Source organism: Pelophylax lessonae (assembly GCF_965119305.1).
Source record: "Pelophylax lessonae genome assembly, chromosome: 1".
In the NCBI taxonomy this organism is placed as follows: Eukaryota; Metazoa; Chordata; class Amphibia; order Anura; family Ranidae; genus Pelophylax; species Pelophylax lessonae.
The window spans coordinates 652979055-653001409 of NC_138768.1; the positions used below are offsets into that span (position 1 = coordinate 652979055).

Sequence of the window (22355 nt, forward strand, 5' to 3'; positions counted from 1 at the left end):
TTCCTTGGTACAAATCTGTGTGGCAAGGGCACAGGTTGGCTGCTCAGGCAGAAGCAGTCAGTCCCTCATTTTCACACAGAGCCGTGACAAAAAAGCAGAAATTAAGACAGAGCCCAGTAGCTCATTGGGAGTCTGCACCTGCTGACAGCTCAATATTTCAGTATTTTAAAGCAGTAGCTTGGGAGTAACAGACAAACTAAATATTTACCTTTAGGTCTGCTTTGCCTGCCTTCAATGCTAACAATGGGGAGTATAATTTCCACAGAATTAATTGCATTCCATGTAAATGCAGCACAGTAGTACACTTACAATAGTATCAAAACGTTTTAAAATTGTAAAGAGCTATCATTGGGTAAGGCTTACAGAGAAAATTCCATCAAACTAATAGTTTACAGGGTCCAGTACCTTGATCCTGTAATTAAACAAAAACCATAAAAAGATTTGGTGATATCAAAGTGCTTTGGTTGCATTACTTCGGTGTGCATATAGCTCCTGCCATCGTTGTAACCAACGTTGATCTCAAAGAAACGTAGATAAACTCTTAAAAGTTATTTTGTAAAAAGAACAAACAATTAATAAATATAAATAGCTAAATTATTTCCAGCATAAAAATAGAATATCTATATAGTTTTCTTCATTCTTCCAGGAATGCCATTCAAACTTCAGAGTAGTCTTGCACTGTCCCAGCAGAGGGTAATAAAGCGTCAGCTTAAAGAGTAGACTATTTCTTCAGTTTAATAAATATCTGCAAAAGAAACATAATAGGTAGTGTACTCAAAGGCAATGTTTTCACTGTAAGTGTAAATCAAAATATAAATCAAGTATTTGTTGAAGTGTCAGTTCATTTTTTTCCAAGCTCCCACTAGAGTAGACCATTAGAGTGGTGGGCAAATTTCCTTAAATCAGAAAACGATCACTGCTAGATTACTTCAGTCTGTCCGCTTTTGCAGGTATAGCTATGTAAATGTTTATACTGTTTAAAATCCAGTAATACGTTGTCTCACCCGGCTCTGCACATGCTCAGTTGCTCTCTATCTTTGGCATTTTTTGCCATTGTGCAGATCTGCTGACTGCCTAATGATTTACTGCTGCTCAGGGTCTCTTGGCTTCAGCAAAATGGCAGCCTCCAGCAAGTAGAAACAGGAACAATACTGGAGGCAATTTACAGTACACACTGATTTTGGTAGCATAATTATTAATGTGGAACGTATGTTCCTTGCTAAAGAACATTATGTTTTATCAAGTTTTTTGGGTACAGTTCTACTTTATTTTAGCTTTAGGGAAGACTAAATTGCTTAGGTCTTGTGCTAGAAACCACAATAAGCTAACCTGTTGTGTTTTTTAAAAACTTTTTGAATGACAAATCTTTTTTTCTACCTGCAAAACCGGTTCAACATGTATGTGTGTTATGTGAAAATGTGTTAAGGAAGCAGTCAACGTAAAGCAAGTTTTTTTGTCCCAGCCACTATGGATCCATTTATACTTCCATGTAAGTAACAACCAAAAGGTGTAATCTTGGATTGTGATTATTCAAGTAGTTGGTTTACAACCAGTTTCAGAAAAAATTCTGGCTACAACCTGACTGAATGTCACGAACATAATAGATTTCCTTCAGCTGAAAAGTCTGCTATAGGGCACGAATTACGGGCAGCCCTAACAGTTGTAATAGCTCAAAGCTTGGACATTATTTTGTACAAATGAGGATAATTGGTTTAAAAACACAGCTTGTTTATCATAGTATCAGTGTGCAACAAATGCAAGCATTTAAAGAGATAAAACCCCAAACTAAAAATGAAATGTATTACTGGTAGCTGCATTAGCTTTTTTTCCCTCTGCATTGACCTAGTGATCTGACCAGTAACACTGCTCCTGTATTAAAGTGCCTACACTCTGGATGAAGGAGCAACAGAGACACCTTTGGACAGCAACATTGTCAGTCCAGGGAGAAAGGGAATGTTAGAAGTAGTAGCGAAACTTGAACACTTTATAAGCGGTTATAGCAACTGTTTTTTTCTTCCCATTTGGGATAAAAGCTTTACATAAATAAATAAAAGCTTATAATTTAAAGCAACACTGTCAGTGTTAAATGGTTTGTCTCATCTCTCTAACTGCTACATTTGCAGGATAGCTTGTTCTACAATATGTGATAAATGACTTTACACCAAGAGTCCACCCATATATATATATATATATATATATATATATATATATATATATATATATATATATATATATATATATTTTTTTTTTTTTTTTTTTTCCACAAAAAACGTGTACTGCCGCTGCTGTTCGTCACCCAGTGAAAATCATATATAAACAACTACAACACAGCGCTATAGACAGTGCATATCCTTAATATTTTCTGTGACTAAAAAAAAATATATTGAATAAACAATCCAGAAATATGTGTCTTTGGGCTCTTTCACACAGTCCGCCTCCGTAGGCGGATCCGTGCTGCTCAGCGGGGATCGATCCACCGATCCCCGCTGAGCCGGCGGATGACAGCTCCGTCTCCGCTTGCAGGGAGGTGTCACAGCTTCCGCTGCTCTCTATGGGGAATCAGATGAGAGTGGACCGCTTGTCCGCTCTCATCCGATCCCCTGGATGGATGGAAAATAGGGTTTCCATCCTTCCGGATTTCACGGACAGGATCGGATGCGGATGGCAGCGGGTGTCAGCAGACATGTCACCGCTGACATCCGCTGCTCCATAGAGCTGAATGGGGCATCCGATCAGATCCGCCTAAAAAACTGACAGGCGGATCTGATCGGAACGCCCGTGTGAAAGAGCCCTTATTCTGGTGGATGAGTGAATATATAAGTGACGTTGACGTTGCTGTGAAAACTGGAATCTCGTCATCGCATTTCGCCCCTCCCAGTGGCCGTTTTCATAGACGGTGCACTGGAACGCGCGCCGCTTTCCCTGCATGGTACACTATGTCGTCCCACCTGCCTCTAGGAGCACTTTTTATACTCGTTTGATGAGCCTATGAAATTTTACAATATTGTAAGTGTACATCTATATGTTTACTTTTAATAAATACATTTATTGGAACGTATTACACTATCTGGGATCTTTCTTCCTTTATCGAGCATTAGAGATTAAAGTATACCTGAAGGGGCCCCATCCACACTTACTTAACAATACCAAGCCTGTTAGATCCCTATGCAGTACTGCCTAGGGGTCCACATCTTCTGGTAGTGGATCTACTTCCGGGGGGGGGGGGGGGGGGGGGTTGTGAACACAGGAGTCACAGTTCACATGAATCACCTGGATGTTTCAGATGTTTCAGCACTAATCACGTTCTTTCACTGGACACTTGCTTATTCATCTTTAAAAAATTTTTTTTCATTTGTTTGATTTTTCATATATCGTTTTTTTTGGCACTGGGACTTTACATATTCACTTTTCCACCAGAATAAGACACGTATTTATGGATTGTTTATTCAATATATTTTTTTTTAGTCACATAAAATATTAAGGATATGCACTGTCTATAGCGCTGTGTTGTAGTTGATATATTGTTCTACAATATAATAAATATTTGTGTTTTATACTGCTTAAGGATATCTGGGAGATTTCAGCTTACCTAATAGGGACAGGGAGGATAACAGACATTTATTTATGAGAATAATGAATAACTGCTAAACCCTATTCCTACATCTAAAATTACAGGTCTGATATTATGTCAATGACCAGAGGTTCATAGTGGAATTTGTCAGGGCTATATTCTTTTCTTTCTGGTCACGCAATTAGAGCATGGGATTTTGTGTTACCAGAAGAGGAGGATAAGAAAAATAAGAAGTTGGGTAAAGAACAGAGAAAGGGGAGGGGGGAGGTTAAAAAAAATTGTGTTAAATAGATCTTCATTTGGTGAAGCCACAGTGAAGCCACTATGTGTGCTTCCCAACCTGATGAGGTATGTTCTTAGGAGGTTTTATTGAAAACTAGGCTAAAAAATCATTACCATCTAACACGAAAAGCTACATGTGTTTATTCAGCGATGGTCTTTTGAAGAGCTGTTCTATTATTTAAGATATTAGTGAAGCATAGGTGGCACAGCTGCAGATATAGAATGGGATGCTACAAGTTGTGACAAGAACAGAAGGCTCAATATTATACAGGTGTGCTGCTTAGGATGGATTACCTATTTTATCTATTTTGTTAGATGGTTCATCTGTTCTAATAAATAGGATATTGGTATGCTGATACATTTGGATTCACTGCTGTACAACCACAAATGTTGATTAAAAACAAGTAGTGTCCTACATCAGGATGAACATAAATCTCACCTCACTTAATAATGCCCAAACAGGGGACTCTGTGATAATTTTCAGACGAATGGCTTTAATTTTTCCCAAACCGCTATTAATGTCACCTTCAGCAATGCCATTGAGAAACTTCCCTGTGTGTTAAAAAAAGAAAAAAAAAAAAAAAAACATGTTACAGTGTAAATGTGACAATGTAGTAAACTTTTCCTGAAATCTAAAATGGAGAATACACATTCAAATAGTATGGATTATGATGAAGCTCCCGACAATATTAAAGTATGATCAACCATAAGTTTAGGATGGTGATTTTCAAAAGTGTGGGCTACTATGGAACTCCTTGGAGAAGGACTAGCAAGTCCTACTACAGATGATACTTCCAAATCTACAGTTCAAATGGATAAACTCCCTCTATCACTTGACAGTTGTCACTAGTGTGTGCATAAACCCTAGTTCACATATATGGGAATTCATGCATTTTGAACCGCATCTGATTTACATGGCATGTGAACCAAACCGACTTTCTATGGAGCCGGTTCACATAATAGCAGGCCGGCCTACGCACTTTAAAAAAATCACACCTGACTTGCACCTGAACCAACCGGTGAACGATTCCTTTTAAAAATCGCTCTGAAACTGGCCCTGCGTGATGTGTAAACAGTCTTTATGGTAAAGTGTTCTCACGTATGTGAGCTTTCTGACCCTATTACAGATAAGCTGATCTCTTATGTGTCTCTTATGTGTCAAACTACTATAACTGGCAAATTGTTTAACATCTTCCCGCCTGGCCTTTAACACAATGACGGCCGGGCTGTGGCTTTACCGTTCTGGCTGGACGTCCTTCACATGCACTGCTACTGCGCACCCCCATGGGCGCGCATAGGTTGATGGTGAGCTGCGTCCCTCAGACACAGCAGTTCACCAATCAGGGTAAAGCGCCGATGGCGTAGACTCTTTCTCATGCACTCAACTGTGTCCAAACACAGCTGATCACATGTAAACAAATGCCAGTTATGGCCATTTCCTTTCCTCAGCGCTGTCAGTGTCTATAGGAAAGGAAAGCCGATAACCGGCTTTCCAGTTACAGGGGACATTTACACTGATCATCAGTGCACCCATCATGGAAGAAGAAAAATTACTTATTTGCAAAATTGTATAACAGACGAAGAAAAAGGTTTGTGTCTCATCTGCTGCATTAAGTTTCCTTGGCCAACCACTGTGTCTATGGTTCTCAACTTTGTGCTTCTTCAAAAGAGCTTGAAAAACACATCTTGAACCCCAGCCTGCTTTGAAATCTTTGCCTGAGAGCAGCATAACTACCTTGCGTCTTGTTGCTGTGCTCAGTCTTGCCTGTACAACTCCCAGGACGCCCACTTGTATGGATAGCTTAAAGTGAAATTAGGCTTCCATCTATTGTTTGTACCTATAGGTAAGTCGATAATAAGGCTAACCTAAAGGTACTGTAAATATCTCCTAAATGTGCACCGTTTAGGAGATGCTTAACTGTATATGCAGCCAATGACATCATCGGCACATGCGATCTAAAGAACGGCCACCCGTGCCCTTTCTTCAGAGCCCTGTGCCGTGACCGGCGGCTCCCGCATGCATGATTGGGAGTGACGTACTGCGGCTCTGGCCAGTCACACAGCCGGAGTCCCCGGACCCTGAAGAAGACGGGTGAAGATGGATGTGGCCTCCAGCGGTGACAACTAGGGCTTCGTTTGCAGGTAAATTCCACATAATGCTAGCATGCAAAGCATACTAGCACATTATGCCTTTACTTTTGCAGGTCAGAAAAAATGCGCTTTTCTTCTTTTAAGAAGCACCCAATTGCATGAATAATGAGGAGTATTGGAAATGTGGAGGTGCCTGTCAAAATGCATTAATTCGGCCATGCAAAAATCCCTTATCTCGGTTAGAAATCAAAGAAGTGAGAACAGAATTGGTGCAACTGCTCACTCATTGGAGAATCTAATTAAGTATTTACAGCTAATTAATGAATAATAGATATCAAGTGCTTGTTCAACCAAGGCACTGTAGGAAACAGGTTCCTTCAGTTTCCTAGCCAAACCAAACTATACAAATATTTAATTGGTCTTTTGCTTCAGATACTGGCAACTTCAGGAAGTGGTTTATTAGGTGATAAATTAAAAAAAAATTAACATTATTAAGCATCCAGATTTAAAAACAGCTCATGACATCTAGGTATCTTGTGTCCAACATGTAGACTTAGGGCCAAATGTGACCTGATGGAACTTTGTGTGTGGTCCTTTCCAGTAGTGGGAATAGTGGTGAAATCCACCTTTTATTTACAGTGGCCAGGCAGCATCCTTCTTGTTCTGGGAAGATGTGCCCTGATTCAGCCACACTAGCGCAACCACCATCAGTGCCCTGATTAAGCCACACCAGTGCAGCCATCTGTCAGTTTCCTGATTCTGCCACACTAGCGCAACATATTTGATACATTTTACTGGCAGGCTGGGCATAAGACAGTATATCCCAAGTAAATGGGTAAGATATAGGGTGAAGTTATACAAACTTTTTGAGAGGGCCACAGGGTACACGTATGACTTCCACATTTCTAAAAGGGAAAGAAAGCCACCTGGAGCCCCCTGGACACCCAACCTATATGGGAAGCAGTAGAAAAATTGTGTGGGACCTTGTATAACCCCTATTCCATCAGGGGTACCACCACTATTTGGACAATTTTTACATGAGCCTTACACAATTCCACCATATTTATGTGTCTCAAACTCTAGTTTGTGGTACAGTGCAAGCAAATTGGAAGGGCTTCCCACAGACTGGTGACTTAAAAAGCTAAAAAAAGGGGAGTCAGTGAGTTTGAAGAATGACGAAATTTTGGCTCCTAAATGGAGATAAGAGGGATCTGTATATTCTTTCCTTCATCCATGATGACACCTCAGTGAAAATCCAAGAAAAGCATGGATCAGTTCAAAAACCTGACTGCATACACGAATACAATCAGTTCATGGGAGGTGTGGATTATAATGACCAAATGATAGCCCTATCTAGCAACCAGATGATCCTGCTATTGGCACAAAAGGGGTTTCCATATTCCTGCTTGAATTGGCCATCTAGATTTTCTATGTCATCTATCATAAGTCCACAGAAAGACACAGCTCCTTTCCCTAATATCAAGAGGATATTGTCACAGCTCTGTCTACCTGAAAACGCCCTCCACATGAAAACATTCTTTATGAATGGATGAAACATTACCTAGATTTTATCTGTCCCACAGAAAGAGCTCAACTCCGCCCCCCCCCCCCCCCCACCACAAAAAGAAATGTTGTATATGCACCAAATTAGACCTCTATTATCATTGTCCCATCCAACCTGGCCTATGCATAGGACACAGTTTCCATAATTACCATACCTCACTACAATATTAGTGAAGGTGTGGTGAACACATTTCTGATTGGCTGGCATTTTCATTTGCCTGTTTTCACAATCTTGTTTATTTCTGCTGTCTGGGCTGACCATTTGCCTGCTTACTGAACACCCCTTCTTAATCAACCATGCCTGCGTCTGAACTAAACTGGCCTGTTTATGAATCATGTTTCTGGTTTCAGCCTGAACTGACTTTGGCCAGCTAATCGACTATGGTTGTTGCCTGGTTTGATCTTTTGCCAACAGGTGGCCCACATATGCAGAATAAGGGACTCTAGAGTACTATTTGAGAGTGGAGAAAATTAAGCTTTTGGTTTTCTACGGGTTTCCCAGATCAGAGTCTGGAGTCCAGTGGCTTCAAAAAACTTTGGGTGGGAAGAAGCTTTTACCCCTGTGTCTAGGTCCTACCTTACCGAGGCCCTAAGCCTGAGGTCCAGAGCAGCAGGAAGCTGTGAATGTGCAGAAAAATAGAATTTTTGCAAGAACTTACCTTAAAATTATTTTCTCCGAGTCCTCTGACAGTCGCCGCCCGATGGTATTAGCCTTCACTAATGGGTAATGGCACCCTCTGCAGGAGCAAGGCTAGGCAGATTATTAATTATTAGGTTAATACAAAAAACTTTTTATACCTCGGCACGCCACTAGGGGGCCATCCCTCAGCCATTATCCTGAACCCAATCTCATATTACCTCAGTTTGTAGCAAAAATTATCGTATACTTGCGGTCTGGCCACCCACAGGGGACCCCAGGGAGACCCCTCACAGCTACGGAGCACCCCCCAAGTACCACAAGTACCCCACACAGTGCCCTCAGCAGGGGCAGGTAGGGAAATAACCCCAAGCCGGGCCAGAAGGGGGGTCCCACAAAGACCACCAGCCCTGCCACCCCCTAAGAGTGGGCCCACAAACCCCCCAAAAGTCCCCAGGGACAAGGGGGTATCAGTACTCACCAGTCCAGGAAAGCGGGCACCACTCTGATACGGGAGACCTCCCACCCTAAGTAGGGGTGCCGTCAGCCAAGGAGGGAGCTAGCAACACGCGAGCGATCCAGGGTCGAGACAGTCCGCAGGCTCATCCCCAGTCTAAGGGGCACTGTCGTTGCGAGGTCTAGGAGCACCAGTAACCTGCAACGCTCGTTGGCAGGCTGGGATTCCATAAGGATCTCTATTACCCAGTGCGAGGCCCAGCTCTGCAGTCACTTGTAGTCCTCCAGGAAAAAGTCCCCGACTAACTAGTGATAGTGAGAGAAATAAAAACCAAATTTCCAAAGAAAAACACATAATTCGAGAAAAAAAACAAAGAAAACCGAGACGCTAGGTCCCAGCCAGGAATAGCTAGCCTGCTCCTAACGCAAGGCAGTATAAAACTGAGGATCAGTGAGATCTGGTTCAGGATAATGGCTGAGGGATGGCCCCCCTAGAGGTGTGTCTAGGTATAAATGTTTTTGTATTAACCTAATAATCTGCCTAGCTTGCTCCTGCAGAGGGCGCCATTACCCAATAGTGAAGGCTGATATGGTTGGGCGGCGACTGTCAGAGGACGTAAGAGAAACTGGATTTTTGTCTTACCGTAAAATTATTTTCTCGGAGGTTCACTGACGGACATAGCACCATGTCTTCTTAGACCCTTTGGCTTATGCTGCACTCTCTTCAGGAGTAGGACTAGGCGGAAACAATTTTGGCTACGCCCCTGAGGCAGTCCCAGGGGGTATACCATCATTTCCTGCTATAGGAATTTTGTTTGTAACAATCAGTGTCAGAAGAATACATAACTCTCTCAACCCAACAGAGCGGTGGGTGCTGTGTCCATCAGTAAACCTCTTCGACCCTTGGGACGTCCCAAAGAAGTGTCAACATGAGGGGTGGGAAAAACACAGCAAGAGATATAATTCCCAACAAGGGCTAAACATAGCCAACAAGGCAAACCAGGAGCTCAACCAGGAACAACTGGAGCTCACCACCAGGAAAAAAATACACCCTCAAGAGGCAGGAGCCTCTGCAACCGAAGCCTGTAAAACTTTGCGGCCAAACACAGCATCCGAAGATGCAAGTACATCCACCTTATAAAACTTTGTGAATGTGTGTACAGATGACCACATAGCCGCCTTGCACACCTGAACCACTGACGCCTGATGACAGAAGGTCCAGGAGGCACTAAGCGCCCTTTTAGAATGTGCCTTGACAGGGAAAGGAGGAACCTGACCCTAATGGAATAGGCCTGCATCACCGCCTGCATGATACATCTGGAAATGGTGGCAATAGATGCGGCCTGCCCCTTACGAGGTCCATCCGTAAGAACAAACAAAGAATTGGATTTTCGATTCGACTCAGTCGCCACCAACTACACCCTAATTGCCCAAACTACATCCAGGGAGCGTAGAGCAATTTCTTTAGGATGTTTCGGCTTAGGACACAAAGATGGCAACACAATATCCTCATTCAAATGAAACCCTGAGACGAGCCTAGGAAGGAACACCTGACAGAGTCGTAACGCAACTTTGTCCCTGTGAACCACCAGGTAAGGTGACCGACAGGACAATGCAGCCAACTACGTCACCCTAAACGCAGAAGTAATAGCGACCAAAAAGGCCACCTTCTGTGACAGAGTGAGCAGAGGAAGTTCACACATATTTTTAAAAGGAGGCTTTTGAAGTACCGAGAGTACCAAATTGAGATCCCACGGAGGTACCAGGGATTGCACCGGAGGAGCCAGATGGCGAACCCCCTGCACAAAAGTGTGAACCAAGGACTCTGCAAAAATATGGCCAAGGCAGAAATCTGGCCCTTAAAGGTGCCCTGAGCCAAACGTTGATCAACACTTAGTTGTAGAAACTCCAGCAGGTGAGACACAGAAAAGGAACAGGGGAAAACCCCCTGAGACTCACACCAAGTAATGTACGCCTTCCAAACTCGATGATAAACCTTCCTAGAAGTAGATTTCCTAGCTTTCAACAGTGTAGGAATCACCGACTCAGACAGCCCTCTGTTCTTCAGCACCTGGCTTTCAATAGCCAGGCTGTTAAAGCCAGCGACTGTAAAGCAGGATGGAAGCTAGGTCCCTGAGACAGAAGATCTTCCCTGAGAGGAAGTTTCCAAGGAACGTCTGCTACCAGCCTTACCAGGCCTGCGTACCAAGACTGGCAAGGCCAGACTAGCGCCACCAGAATGACTGCAGACCCTTTCACCTCGATTCTGCGTAGCAGTCTCGACAGAAGTTGTATTGGCGGAAAAGCGTAAATCAGACGATACTGACCCCAGTGGGCCACCAGGGCATCTGCGGCGTCAGCCAGAGGATCCTGAGACCTTGACACAAACCTCTGCCCCTTCCTGTTGAGATGGGAGGCCAACAGGTCCACATTGGGGGGTCCCCCATCGAAGACACAGTTGCTGTGACAATTCTCTAGCCCCGGAATGTGCACAACAGAGAGGGCCGAAACATATCGTTCTGCCCACCTTAGGATGCCGGCTACTTCCCAGCCTGCCAGGGCACTTCCTGTGCCCCCTTGATGATTGACATATGCCACAGCCATAGCATTGTCCGATTGTATCCTCACCATGCATCCCTGCAGACGATCCATCTGCTGGGACAGACAAAACCGGATCGCCCGAATCTCCAGGATGTTGATTGGCAGACTGGACTCCTCTCGAGTCCAAACACCTTGAGCCGAGCATAGTCCCAAGACAGCTCCCAACCGGGACAGACTGGCATCCCTGGAAATAACTGTCCAATACAGGGAGAGAAAGGACTTCCCAAGGCGAAGCACCCCAGAGCGGGGCCACCATATCAGAGACCCTCTCGTACCCCAGCTCAACAGGATCAGATTGTCTAGCGACTGCGGATCCTTGTTCCATTTGGCAAGAAACTCACTTTTCAGAGGTCTGGTATGGGACTGAGCAAATAGAACCACTTTGAAGGTGGAGACCATCAGACCCAACACTTGCATGCAAGTCCTGAGCGATGACTGACGGTTGGACTACAGGAGCCGAATCGCATTCTGCAAATCCAGTAGTTTCGCCTCAGACCCAAGTAGTCTAGTCTGGTGGACGGAGTCAGAGCGGATTTCTGAAAATTCAGTGTCCATTCGAACTCTTGTAGAGTTCGCACAGTAATGACCAAATCGACTTCTAGAGCCAATAAAGACTCTGCACCCAGAAGGAGATCATCTACACAGCCTAGTACCGCGATCCCCTTCTGCCTGAGCAAGGCCAACACTTTTGTGAACGCCCGAGGAGCTGAAGCGAGACCAAAGGGTAACGCCACGAATTGCTAGTCCCCTTCGCCCACGGCAAAGCGAAAGAAAATGCTGGTACCCGACATATATTGTAATATGAAGGTAGGCATCCTTGATATCGATGAAGGCCAAAATATCCCCTTAACGAAGGAATGCCACTACGGTGCAAATGGACTCCATCTGAAAATTCTGAACCCGCACAAAGTAGTTCAGAGCCTTGAAGTCCATGATTGGGCAGACCTTACCTTCCTTCCTGGGAACAGTAAACAGATTTGAATAAAAGCCTTGAAAACGTTCCGACTCTGGAACTGGCACAATGACTGACTCTTTGTGCCAACAGGTCCTGCACTGCCCCGTAAAGACCCTGCAGCTGATCCTGAGACAGGCGTAAGTTGGAAGGAAAGAACCTTGCCGGAGGCAAGGTCTGAAACTCGATCTGGTTACTGGACAGAATCAACTCGTGGACCCATTTGTCCTGAATAAGCAAGGTCCACGGGTCCGGAAAGAAACAAAGATGTCCCCACACCCCAGATACGGGTGAGGGTGCCCCTTCAGGTTGAGAAAGGCTGGTCTGTGGAACCAACAGAGCCTGCTGTTGACTTACCATTCCAGGGTCTCTTGGAGCCACCTGTAAAAGTACCCGTGGGTCTTAAACCCTTTTCCTGCAATCCAGTTAGACGAAAGGGCCGCTTGTGAGCCGAGAAAAAAAAAAGACCAAGTTTACGACGAGGTTCCTTGCCCCTAGCAACCTGTGTAAGTAAAGTACTTTTACCTCCTGTAAGGCCCTTAATGATCTCCTCCAAAGAGGCACTGAATAATCAGTCACCTACAAAAGGTAGATCAGTCAGCACCTTTTTAGAAGCCTGGTCAGCTGACCAGTACTTCAACCAAATCATGCGGCGAAGGATCACCGCAGTCACAGATACTCTGCCAGCCAAAGGGGCCGCATTCAAAGAGGCATCACAAATGTACTGTAGCCCCTGAATCAACTGATCCGCCAGCTCAGGAGGATGTTGATCCCCTTCCAGATCCTGGCATAGTAGCTTTGCCCATTCCGTTAAGGTCTGGGAGACCAAGGGGATAGCAAACACCGGCCTTAAAATTTAACCTGTCACGGTGAAAAGGTATCGTACCAGAGCCTCAGCTCTCTTGTCCACAGGGTCCTTAAAGGACAGAGAATGCTCCACCAGTAAAAGTGTGGCCTTATTTAACCTGGAAACCTGAGAGTCCACCATCGGTGGAACCGTCAGCTTCTTCAAGAGAGAGTAAAGCTTCGGTATCCCAACCATGTGTTTCGGGGATCCCCACTGACTAGCGACAATTCTGTCAAAATGCGCAGGAAAGGGAAAACCTTCGTCACCTTGGAAGATCTGCGGGTGCCAAACTGCACTGGCATCGCCGACACAGCAGCAGCATTCATCCAACTTTAACGTTTCCTGAACTGACACAATCAGTGCCTCCACCAGCGCCTTTTCATGCACGGCTGCAGTGGAAGAGAATTCATCCTCACTGTTAGAGCACTCAGGGCGCATGGACGCAGACCCAGTGGGTTGATTCCAGCCCGTGGCAGTCAAATCCACCTCAGAGTCTGAGGAGGCAGAGGATGGCGGGGGGTGCTTCTTTTGCTAGGCCACCTTTGCAGGGCCATATCAACCTTTGACACAATTGACTGCAGGACCGCCGTCATGGCCGCCAGGGCAGACTGAGACCCAGAGGGTCCCGCAGCTTCAGAGATTAAGTTAGGTGGTGATACACGTTCCAGGGGCTCCATAGTTAATCGGAAACCGCACTGTGCACAAAGGAAAAAAAATACATTTTTTTTTTGCAAGAAAAAACCCCCTGCACACCGCTACTGCTGAGGTACCACATGGATCAGCACACCAGCGGTGCTGTCTATAGCAGAGGGAGGACAGTATACCCACAGGGACTCACCACCATGCACCCAGAGCTGGATCCAGAGCGCCAAACTGTCTGCTATGCTGCGATCAGAAAGGAAGAGGAAGCGCTGACACTGTTACTAGAGGCCACCGCCGCCCATCACCACACTGGACTTCAAGAAAATGGCGGCTGCATAGACTACAATGGGAAACCCCAACTCATGGGAACTGGACTACACAAAAATGGCCACCGAGGCTAAATACAGTCATCCACTGCAAAATGGAAGCGGCACCCGGGACCCCAGGGAATTTGTAGTACACCGGGGGGGGAGCCCCCCAGGTACCCCCCGCACAGCAAGAAATGCAGGCACCCCTAAAAGGAGCCACCAGTGGCACACTCCCACCGCCCTCCAGCCCATCACCTAAATAACACCACACCTGTGGGGGACTAAGGGACTAAGGGAGAAGGATGGGGAAGGTGAGGGTAACCATTACAGGAAAAACCCCGCTGGGGGGGGGGGAAACCATGAGAGGAGGAAGGACACAGGAGGGCCTACCATCCCCAGGAAGGGCCCGTGTCCACCCCAGCATTTCCTAGAGAAAAGAGGGGGACACTACTCACCACACCTTGGAACCAAGCAGTCACCACTCAAGGCAGTCCACCGCGCCCACTTGGAATGGGAGTACTGCGGCCAGAGGCACGCTGCGACTGTGGTCATGACCAGGGCTAGGTGACCTTGCAAGGTGTTTCACTCGCCGGCCAGCCCCCATCCAGTGGGGCTATGTCGCAGCCAACCTAGCACGGAGCTAATAGTCAAGTCGCGCTCGCTGGCCAGACTGGGAAGGCCGAAAGGATCTATGATATCCACTGCGTCGCCCAGTCCAGCTGTTGATTGCAGGTCTCACAGAAATACAGAATTGTTTGTAGTTCACACAGGAACAGAAAATAACAAAGGAAGAGAAAAAAAATCCATTTAAAAAGGAAAAAAATGCCAGGACCGCAGATTCGAAGCAGGGAGCCAGGTCCTTACTCTTTACTAGGCAGGAAAAAAAAGTGAAGTCCTATAGCAGGAAGTGATGGTATACCCCCTGGGGCTGCCTCAGGGGCGTAACCATAATTGTTTTTCCGTCTCGTCCTACTCCTGAAGAGAGAGCAGCATAAGCCCAAGGGTCTAAGAAGACATGGAGTGTGTCCATTAGTGAACGAAAGAGAAAAGGTAGAGAAAGGTTTTTAAGGGTACTACTTAATACGTAACCACAGTTAACACTTCAAGAGGTTTCCCAAAGACAGCAAATACTTACAATTTGAGTTCACTTTAAGTGTCCATGCACACTGGGCTTAAAAAAGCCAATTGTTTTGGCTGAAAAAAAATTTTATAGATTTTTTTTTTTCTGCCCCTAAACGTCCTAATGTTCATGGACACATAGGATAACACTGAGCTACTTCTACAGGCAAAACACACAACTCCTGTAGAAGCAGTGTTTTTTTTAAGCCCAGTTTACATAGACCCTAAGTGCCAGTTTACACTGGTGCGATGCAGGAACCCTGCAAATTCAGTGCGGGTTCCCGCATTGCATCCGACTCGCAGCCAGTTCACACTGCCATATGCGAACTGCTGGGAGTGTTAATACAAAGTTAATGACACCACCAAATTAGTTAGCATATCGCAGTGGGAACGGTCAATTCGGACAGGAATCAGATCGCATAGGTGTGAACACCCATTTGATCCGATTGTGGGGCAGACCAAAAAAAGGGTCCTGCACGACTTTGATGTGAATGCGATGCAAATTCAGGCATACAATCCATATAGCTAAATTCAAAACGCACAGACATTGCATGTGATTTGCAGAGCAGTGCGGTGCGAATAACATGCGATGTCTGACATCGCTATAATGTGAACTGGCACTTAGAGTTAGGCAAGACTTACTAGTGTAACATATGTTTAGGGCTGTGATTACCTTAGTCAAGGATTAATTCAACAGATGTTTATTTTTTGTTGTAACTATGTAACGAAAAATAAATTAGACCAAGAACAAGAAGGTGTGGGGGAGGTGGTAGATGTAAATAGAAAAATCAATGTTTACTTTAGAATGGACACTGTCTGTTCACATGTAAGAAAGTGGAAGAGAACCATTGTTTACCTATTTGTATGAACCCATCTTCATCTATTTGCAAAGCTTCTGGAAGAGTATTGACCCTCTGGAAAAGAAAATACATTTCTACGTGAATAATAATATAGCAAGTATTACCCGTAAAACCAATGTAAACATTTTAGATTTATTTTCATTTGATAGCTTAGATTTTGTTTCAGAGTTTATTGAACCAAATTTCAACAACTGTGCAGACTGGTAGATTTTTTCGATGTAGTTACGCATACCACAGTACAGTGTTGTTAAATTTAGCTGCCCTTATGCAAAATGTGAAATAAAATTTCAACAGTCAAAAGTCATTACTGCAGTAGTGGCACCTACAATAAAATATAATAATCCTCTGTTAATTTGTTAAAAAGAGTCTGCATGTTTATTGGTATATATGGATTATGGTAGACTGTACACTAGCCTGTATGTGTAGTAGCCCTGTAGTAATACACCTTACTGATGTAGCAATAGTTCCAGCCACAATCAAGCATTTCATATACTAATTTACACAAATCGAACATTTCATATATCAAAGCCATTTTATCTATAGTAAGCTAAACAGATTGTAAAAGTTACAGGTTTTACAAATGTGATGGTATTTGGAAATTTTAAAAAGTGGGTGACAGCAGGCAGTATGTGTATGAGAGGCATGTAGAGGTTATGACATGTATGTGCAGGAGAAAAGTGCAATGGGTATGACATGGGACAATATGTGCAAAAAAGGAGAGTGGATGGTATGATGGGCAGTATGTACAGGAAGGAAATGCAGAGGGCATGACTTATGACAATAGACAGTATGTGTAAGAGACGTATGCAAGGGTATGACCGCAGACAATATGTAAAAGAAAAAAAAAATACGATTTTTGTAAGATCTTACCGTAAAATCTTTTTCTCTGAAGTCCATTGACAGACGCAGCCTCATCTTCATCAGCTGAATGGGTTATGCTGCCCCCTGCGGGAGTAGTCTAGGCCGGAAACAATTTACATGTACACTCCCACTGGGCTGTCCCCTACAGGTATAACCCACACACACTCAGCTTAGCAAACCAGTTTAGTTGCTAGCAGTGAAGAAAAAACCATCCCCAAATAAGAGGGACGGGTGCTGCGTCTGTCAATGGACTTCAGAGAAAGATTTTACGGTAAGATCTTACAAAAATCGTATTTTCTACATCATCCATTGACAGATGCAGCCTCATCTTCATCAGCTGAATGGGACGTTCCAAAGCAGTGTAGGCATGAGGGGTGGGAAGAACGCAACCAGAAGTAACAAACTCCAAAGGCTAAATTTAGCCAACTGGGTAACATGAAGCTCAATCAAACAGGAGCTCACCCAATAAAAGACCAATAAGGGAAACAAAAAACATTCTCTTACGAAACAGCAGCCTGCAAAACCTTGCGGCCAAAAGAGGCATCTAAAGATGCCAACAAATCCACCTTGTAGAACTTGGTAAAGGTGTGCACAGACAACCAAGTCGCTGCCTTCCAAACTTGTACAACAGAGGCCTGATGGCGAAAAGCCCAAGAGGCACTCAGCGCTCTAGTAGAATGCGCCTTCACAGGGAAAGGAGGAACCTGACCCTTGATCGTATAAGCCTGAACAACCGTCTGCCTGATCCATCTGGATATGGTCGCAGCAGACGCAGCCAAACCTTTTCGAGAACCGTCCGTAAAGACAAAGAGGGAGTCCAATTTTCTAAAGGACTCAGTAACGTCAAATAAACTCTTGTCGCTCGAACCACATCCAAAGAATGCAAATTAATTTCCTTGGAATGCTTAGGCTTAGGACATAAAAAAGGCAAACCGATGTCTTCATTAAGATGAAAATCCGACACCACCTTAGGAAGAAAACACGGATTAGGTCGGAGGACCACTTTATACCTTTATCTCTGTGGACCACCAAATAAGGCGAATGACAGGACAGCACAGCTAATTCAGATACTCTGTGAGCAGAAGTAATAGCCACTAGAAAGGCAACCTTCTGCGACAAGGAAGGCAGAGAAATCCCCCTAATATTCTCAAAAGGAAGCTTTTGAAGAACAGACAAAACCAGATTGAGATCCCACAGAGGCAACATGGATCTCCTCGGAGGAGGCAGAGGACGCACCGCTTGAATAAAAGTGCGAATCAAGCTATTGGTAGCCAACGGACGTTGGAAGTAAATGGCCAAGGCTCACACCTGACCTTTGATAGTGCCCAACGCCGAGTGCTGCTCAACCCCAAAAAAGCCCAAACCCTAGCTATAGAAAACAAGTGAGGGTGCAGCTGCAGCGATTCCCACCATGAAATGTACGATTTCCACGTACGATGATAGATCTTCCTAGATGTCAACTTCCTGGCCTTCAAAATGATAGGAATCACGAAAGACCTCGCTCCCTCAATACCTTGCTTTCAACAGCCAAGCCATTGAAGCCAGTGACTGTAAAGCAGGATAGAAGATCGGTCCCTGAGACAGCAGATCTTCCCTTAGAGAAAGTCGCCATGGAGGATCCGCAACCATTCTTACCAGGTCTGCGTACCAAGACCGCCGAGGCCAGTCTGGTGCCACCAGAACGACTGGAATGTCTTCCACCGCCACCCGGCGAAGAAACCTCGGCAGGACGACGAGCAGAGGGAAGGCATAAATCAGGCGATACTGGTTCCAAGGAGCCAGTCTGTGGCATCGGCCAGAGGATCCCAACCTGGCCACAAACCTCTGGACCTTTCTGTTGAGGCGAGACGCAAACAGATCCACCTCCGGAGTCCCCCACCGGGCACACAGGAGGTGAAACAACTCTGGATGAAGGGACCATTCCCCTTGATCCAACACCTTGACAATTCTCCACACCCGGAATGTGGACTGCGGAAAGAGGCAAAACATTGGCTTCCGCCCAAAGCAGAATCTCAGCCTACTGATTGGCTGCCAGGACACTGTTGATGCCCCCTTGATGATTGACGTAAGCCACAGCCATGGTATTTTCCGACTGTATCCGAACCGGAGAACTGCATAGAAGACTCGTCCAATGGAACAAGCAAAGCTTGATTGCCCTCAGCTCCACAATATTGACCGGCAAGGAGGACTCTTCTGTCGCCCAAGTCCCCTGGACACAGAGCTACCCCAGCTAGACAGGCTGGGATCCGTGGTTACCACCATCCAGAACAGCGGTAGGAAAGACTTGCTCTTGACACAGAACCAGTGACTGAATCCTCCAGAAGAGAGCCCACTTCGTGAGATGGCTCAAACTAATCTTCTGGTCCAATGACCGAGGATCCCTGTTCCATTTTGCCAGAATCTCTTTCTGCAGAGGCCTCGAGTGAGCCTGAGCAAACGGAACCGCTTAGACAGGAGATACCATCAGGCCAGGGCCCTCATGCAAGCCCGCAAGGACGACTGATCGGTTTCCATCAGCAACCTGATCGCCTTTTGCAACTTCTGAAGCTTTTCCAAGGGAATAAAGACCCTTGCCAGCAGAGTCGAGAGTCAGCCCCAGATAAGTGACCCGTATGGATGGCGTCAGGGCCGATTTCTTGAAATTGATCGTCCACATGAATTCTAGTCCAGATATCCCAAAATTGAGATGCCTCTCTGACGTAGCAAGGCCAGCACAGGAGCCAGGACCTTGGTAAAAACTCTGGGAGCGGAGGCGAGACCAAAGGGTAACGCCACAAATTGAAAGTGCTCCTCTGCCACCGCAAAGCGGAGGAATCGCTGATGTCCCTCGAATATGGGAACGTGGAGATACGCATCATTAATGTCGGCGGAGGCTAAAAAATCCCCGCTTCAGGGATGCCACCACCGACTGAATGGACTCCATTCGAAACTTCTGTACCCGCACAAAGCCAGGATTGGACGCACGTTGCCCTCTTTTCTGGGCACTGTGAACAGGTTTAAATAGAAACCCTGAGAGCGTTCTTGCGGAGGAACCGGCATGATAACGCCTTGAGCCAGGAGATCCTGCACAGCTTCCCGAAGATCTTTCAAACGCTCTGGAGACAGGTGAAGATTCGACTGAAAAAACCTGTCCCCTGGCCGGGACCAAAATTCGATCTTGTACCCGGAACAAATCAGTTAGTGAACACATTTGTCTTGAACTAAGGAAGTCCAAGCTTCCTGAAAGAAGCGCAGATGTCCCCCCACCCCAGAAACGGGTGAGGGTGCCTCTTCATGCTGAAGAAGACTTGTCCGCAGCACCAGAGTGACTGGTCTTGTCATAGTGCTTCTTAGCCCCTCCAGAAGCTCTGAACGGCTTACCTTTTTCTTGCGCCCCGGGGGACACGAAAAAACCGTCTATGAGCAGTAAAGGAAGGACCCCACTTAGCATGAGGTGTTTTATCTTTGGAGGATTGAGGAAGAAGCATACTCTTCCCGCCAGTCAGACCCTTGGTCAACTCATCCAGTAAGTCGCCAAACAAATGCTCTCCCAGAAAAGGGAGATCAGGCAAGGCTTTCTTGGAGGCTTGGTCAGCCGACCAGCTCTTCAGCCAAACCATGCGTTGCAGGGCAATCCCCACAGCCGAAACTCTTGCCACCAGGGGAGCCGCATCCAGGGACGCATGACACAGGAACACCAGGGCCTGGGCCATCTGGTCCAAAAGTTCCATCAGTTCCGGGGGAATCACGTCAGGGTCCAAGTATCCTTTCAGAACTTTAATCCATTCCGTAGCCATCTGCGATACCAAAACATGCACAAAAAACGGTTTTAGAATAGAACCCGCCAACACGTGAAGATGGCGGGAAAGGAATTCCACCCGCCTGTCCACCGGATCTGTAAAAACCGGGGGATCTTCCATGGGCACAATAGTAGCTTTGTTCAACCAGGAAACAGGGTGATCCACCTTCGGTGGCACCGTCCAACGGTTGGAGACCGTATCAGCAAACGGATACCGGCGTTTAAAGCGTTTCGGCACCACTATCACGTGCTTAATGCGCCGCCATTGGTAATTCACAATATCATGAAAAACTCAGGACAGAGGAAAACCTTGCCAGACTTTTGGGTCTTGCGGGAGCCGCGTCCCTGCTGGAGTTGGTTCATCAGTCATTTTTAACGTTTCCCTCACTGAGACAATCAGGGCTTCCACTAAAGCGTGTTCCCGTGCCGCAGCTGAAGACAGGTCCTCTTCACCATCTGACTGCGAAGACAGCATCCCTTCAGGTAGGGGGGTGTCCATGGCGACCACATCAGCCTCTAAATCAGAGGATTCCACCATTGATGAAGAAGGCAGCGGCCCTTTCTGGCTTGTAACCTTTTTCCTGACAAAATCAACTTTTGTTGCCAGGCTTTCCAGAGCTGCTGAAATCGCGGCCAGCAACTATGATCCGGACTGTCCGGGAGTCGCACAGAGTGGGTCTGAGGGTGAAATCACAACCTAGGACTCCATAATGAAAGCACAAAAAAAACGTGTACCGTCACATTAAGAAGCGCCGATGGCGGTTCCCACCCTCGATCACCACGGTCTGCAGAGTCCCCCTTTAATATGCACTAACAGCAGAGTGTGTAGGGATATGCTCGCAAGGACCCCAGTACTGTACCATCTCCAGGGAGAACCCTCTCGAACTGCCTCTGCAGCATGGAGAAGAGACACAGGAAGTAATCTCGGCCTGCAGCAGGAAGAAGCGTCACAGGAAGTGACCTCGGCCTGGATGTAAAAGGTCACGCTGCCAGTGCAGTAATACTACACAAAAATGGTTGCCAATACATTTCAATAGGAAGCTCAGGGAAAATGGGTGCCCCATACAAGTCAGTGGAGAAAATCTGCACATTGCCCACACTTAAGATGGCGGCGCCCATGGCGAGCCATGCGGTCAGGGACCCCCATAATGAAGGCCTCAAGGATCTACAACCAGACCCACCAAGAGACATGGTACTATTGCTACCCCCTCAGGACGCCAGGCGCCCATGTTACATAGCACCCTGTGGGAACGGGAAAGGGAGACCGGATACAAGAGCCGGGTATCTGACAGGCTAGGGGGATCTTTTAGGATGTAAAGGTCCTATTATCCCCAGGAGAGGGCCCACATCCCACCCGAGAGGTACGCTGCGACTCAGGGCGTTCCAGGTTGTCACTTCCCAGCGAGGCATCCGCTCGCAGGCTCATCCCCATCCATCATTTTCACCTTTTGCCAATCCCCACTTCTTGATTTAGGGTTAAATATGGGATAAGAACTTACACACCAGTAATTTTTTGAATTTACCCATAATTTGGGCGATCGATCTTAATATACCAATTATTGTGCTCCCCCCAATTTGTTTCCTTTTTCCTTTGTGGCCACCCTGGCACGGGGAGACAGATCGCCGTTCGGCGCTCTCTGTCTCTGGCCGGCCCTGCCCATTGCAATTCTCTGCGTACATGGGCGGACCTGGCCAATCGTGAACTGGATACGGTATTCCACTTCCGGTTCCGCCTAGCGTCATGACGGTCTGCCATGCGCACTTAGATGGCGAGGCGGTCCTGGCGC

At 46.1% G+C, this 22355-nt stretch overlaps 1 protein-coding gene across 1 annotated transcript in view; it reads right to left on the reverse strand.

Moving 5' to 3' along the window:
• Positions 1-329: 329 nt before the first annotated feature.
• Positions 330-22355, reverse strand: part of MGAT4D (MGAT4 family member D) — a 327531-nt gene continuing 305505 nt past the window's right edge. The window contains exons 13-15 of the mRNA XM_082243787.1: positions 15926-15983; positions 4293-4405; positions 330-745 (exon numbers count right to left, since the gene is read on the reverse strand). Of these exons, the coding sequence (XP_082099913.1) occupies positions 722-745; positions 4293-4405; positions 15926-15983 (195 nt within the window). The 3' untranslated portion in view covers positions 330-721. The remainder of the gene's footprint in view (positions 746-4292; positions 4406-15925; positions 15984-22355) is intronic.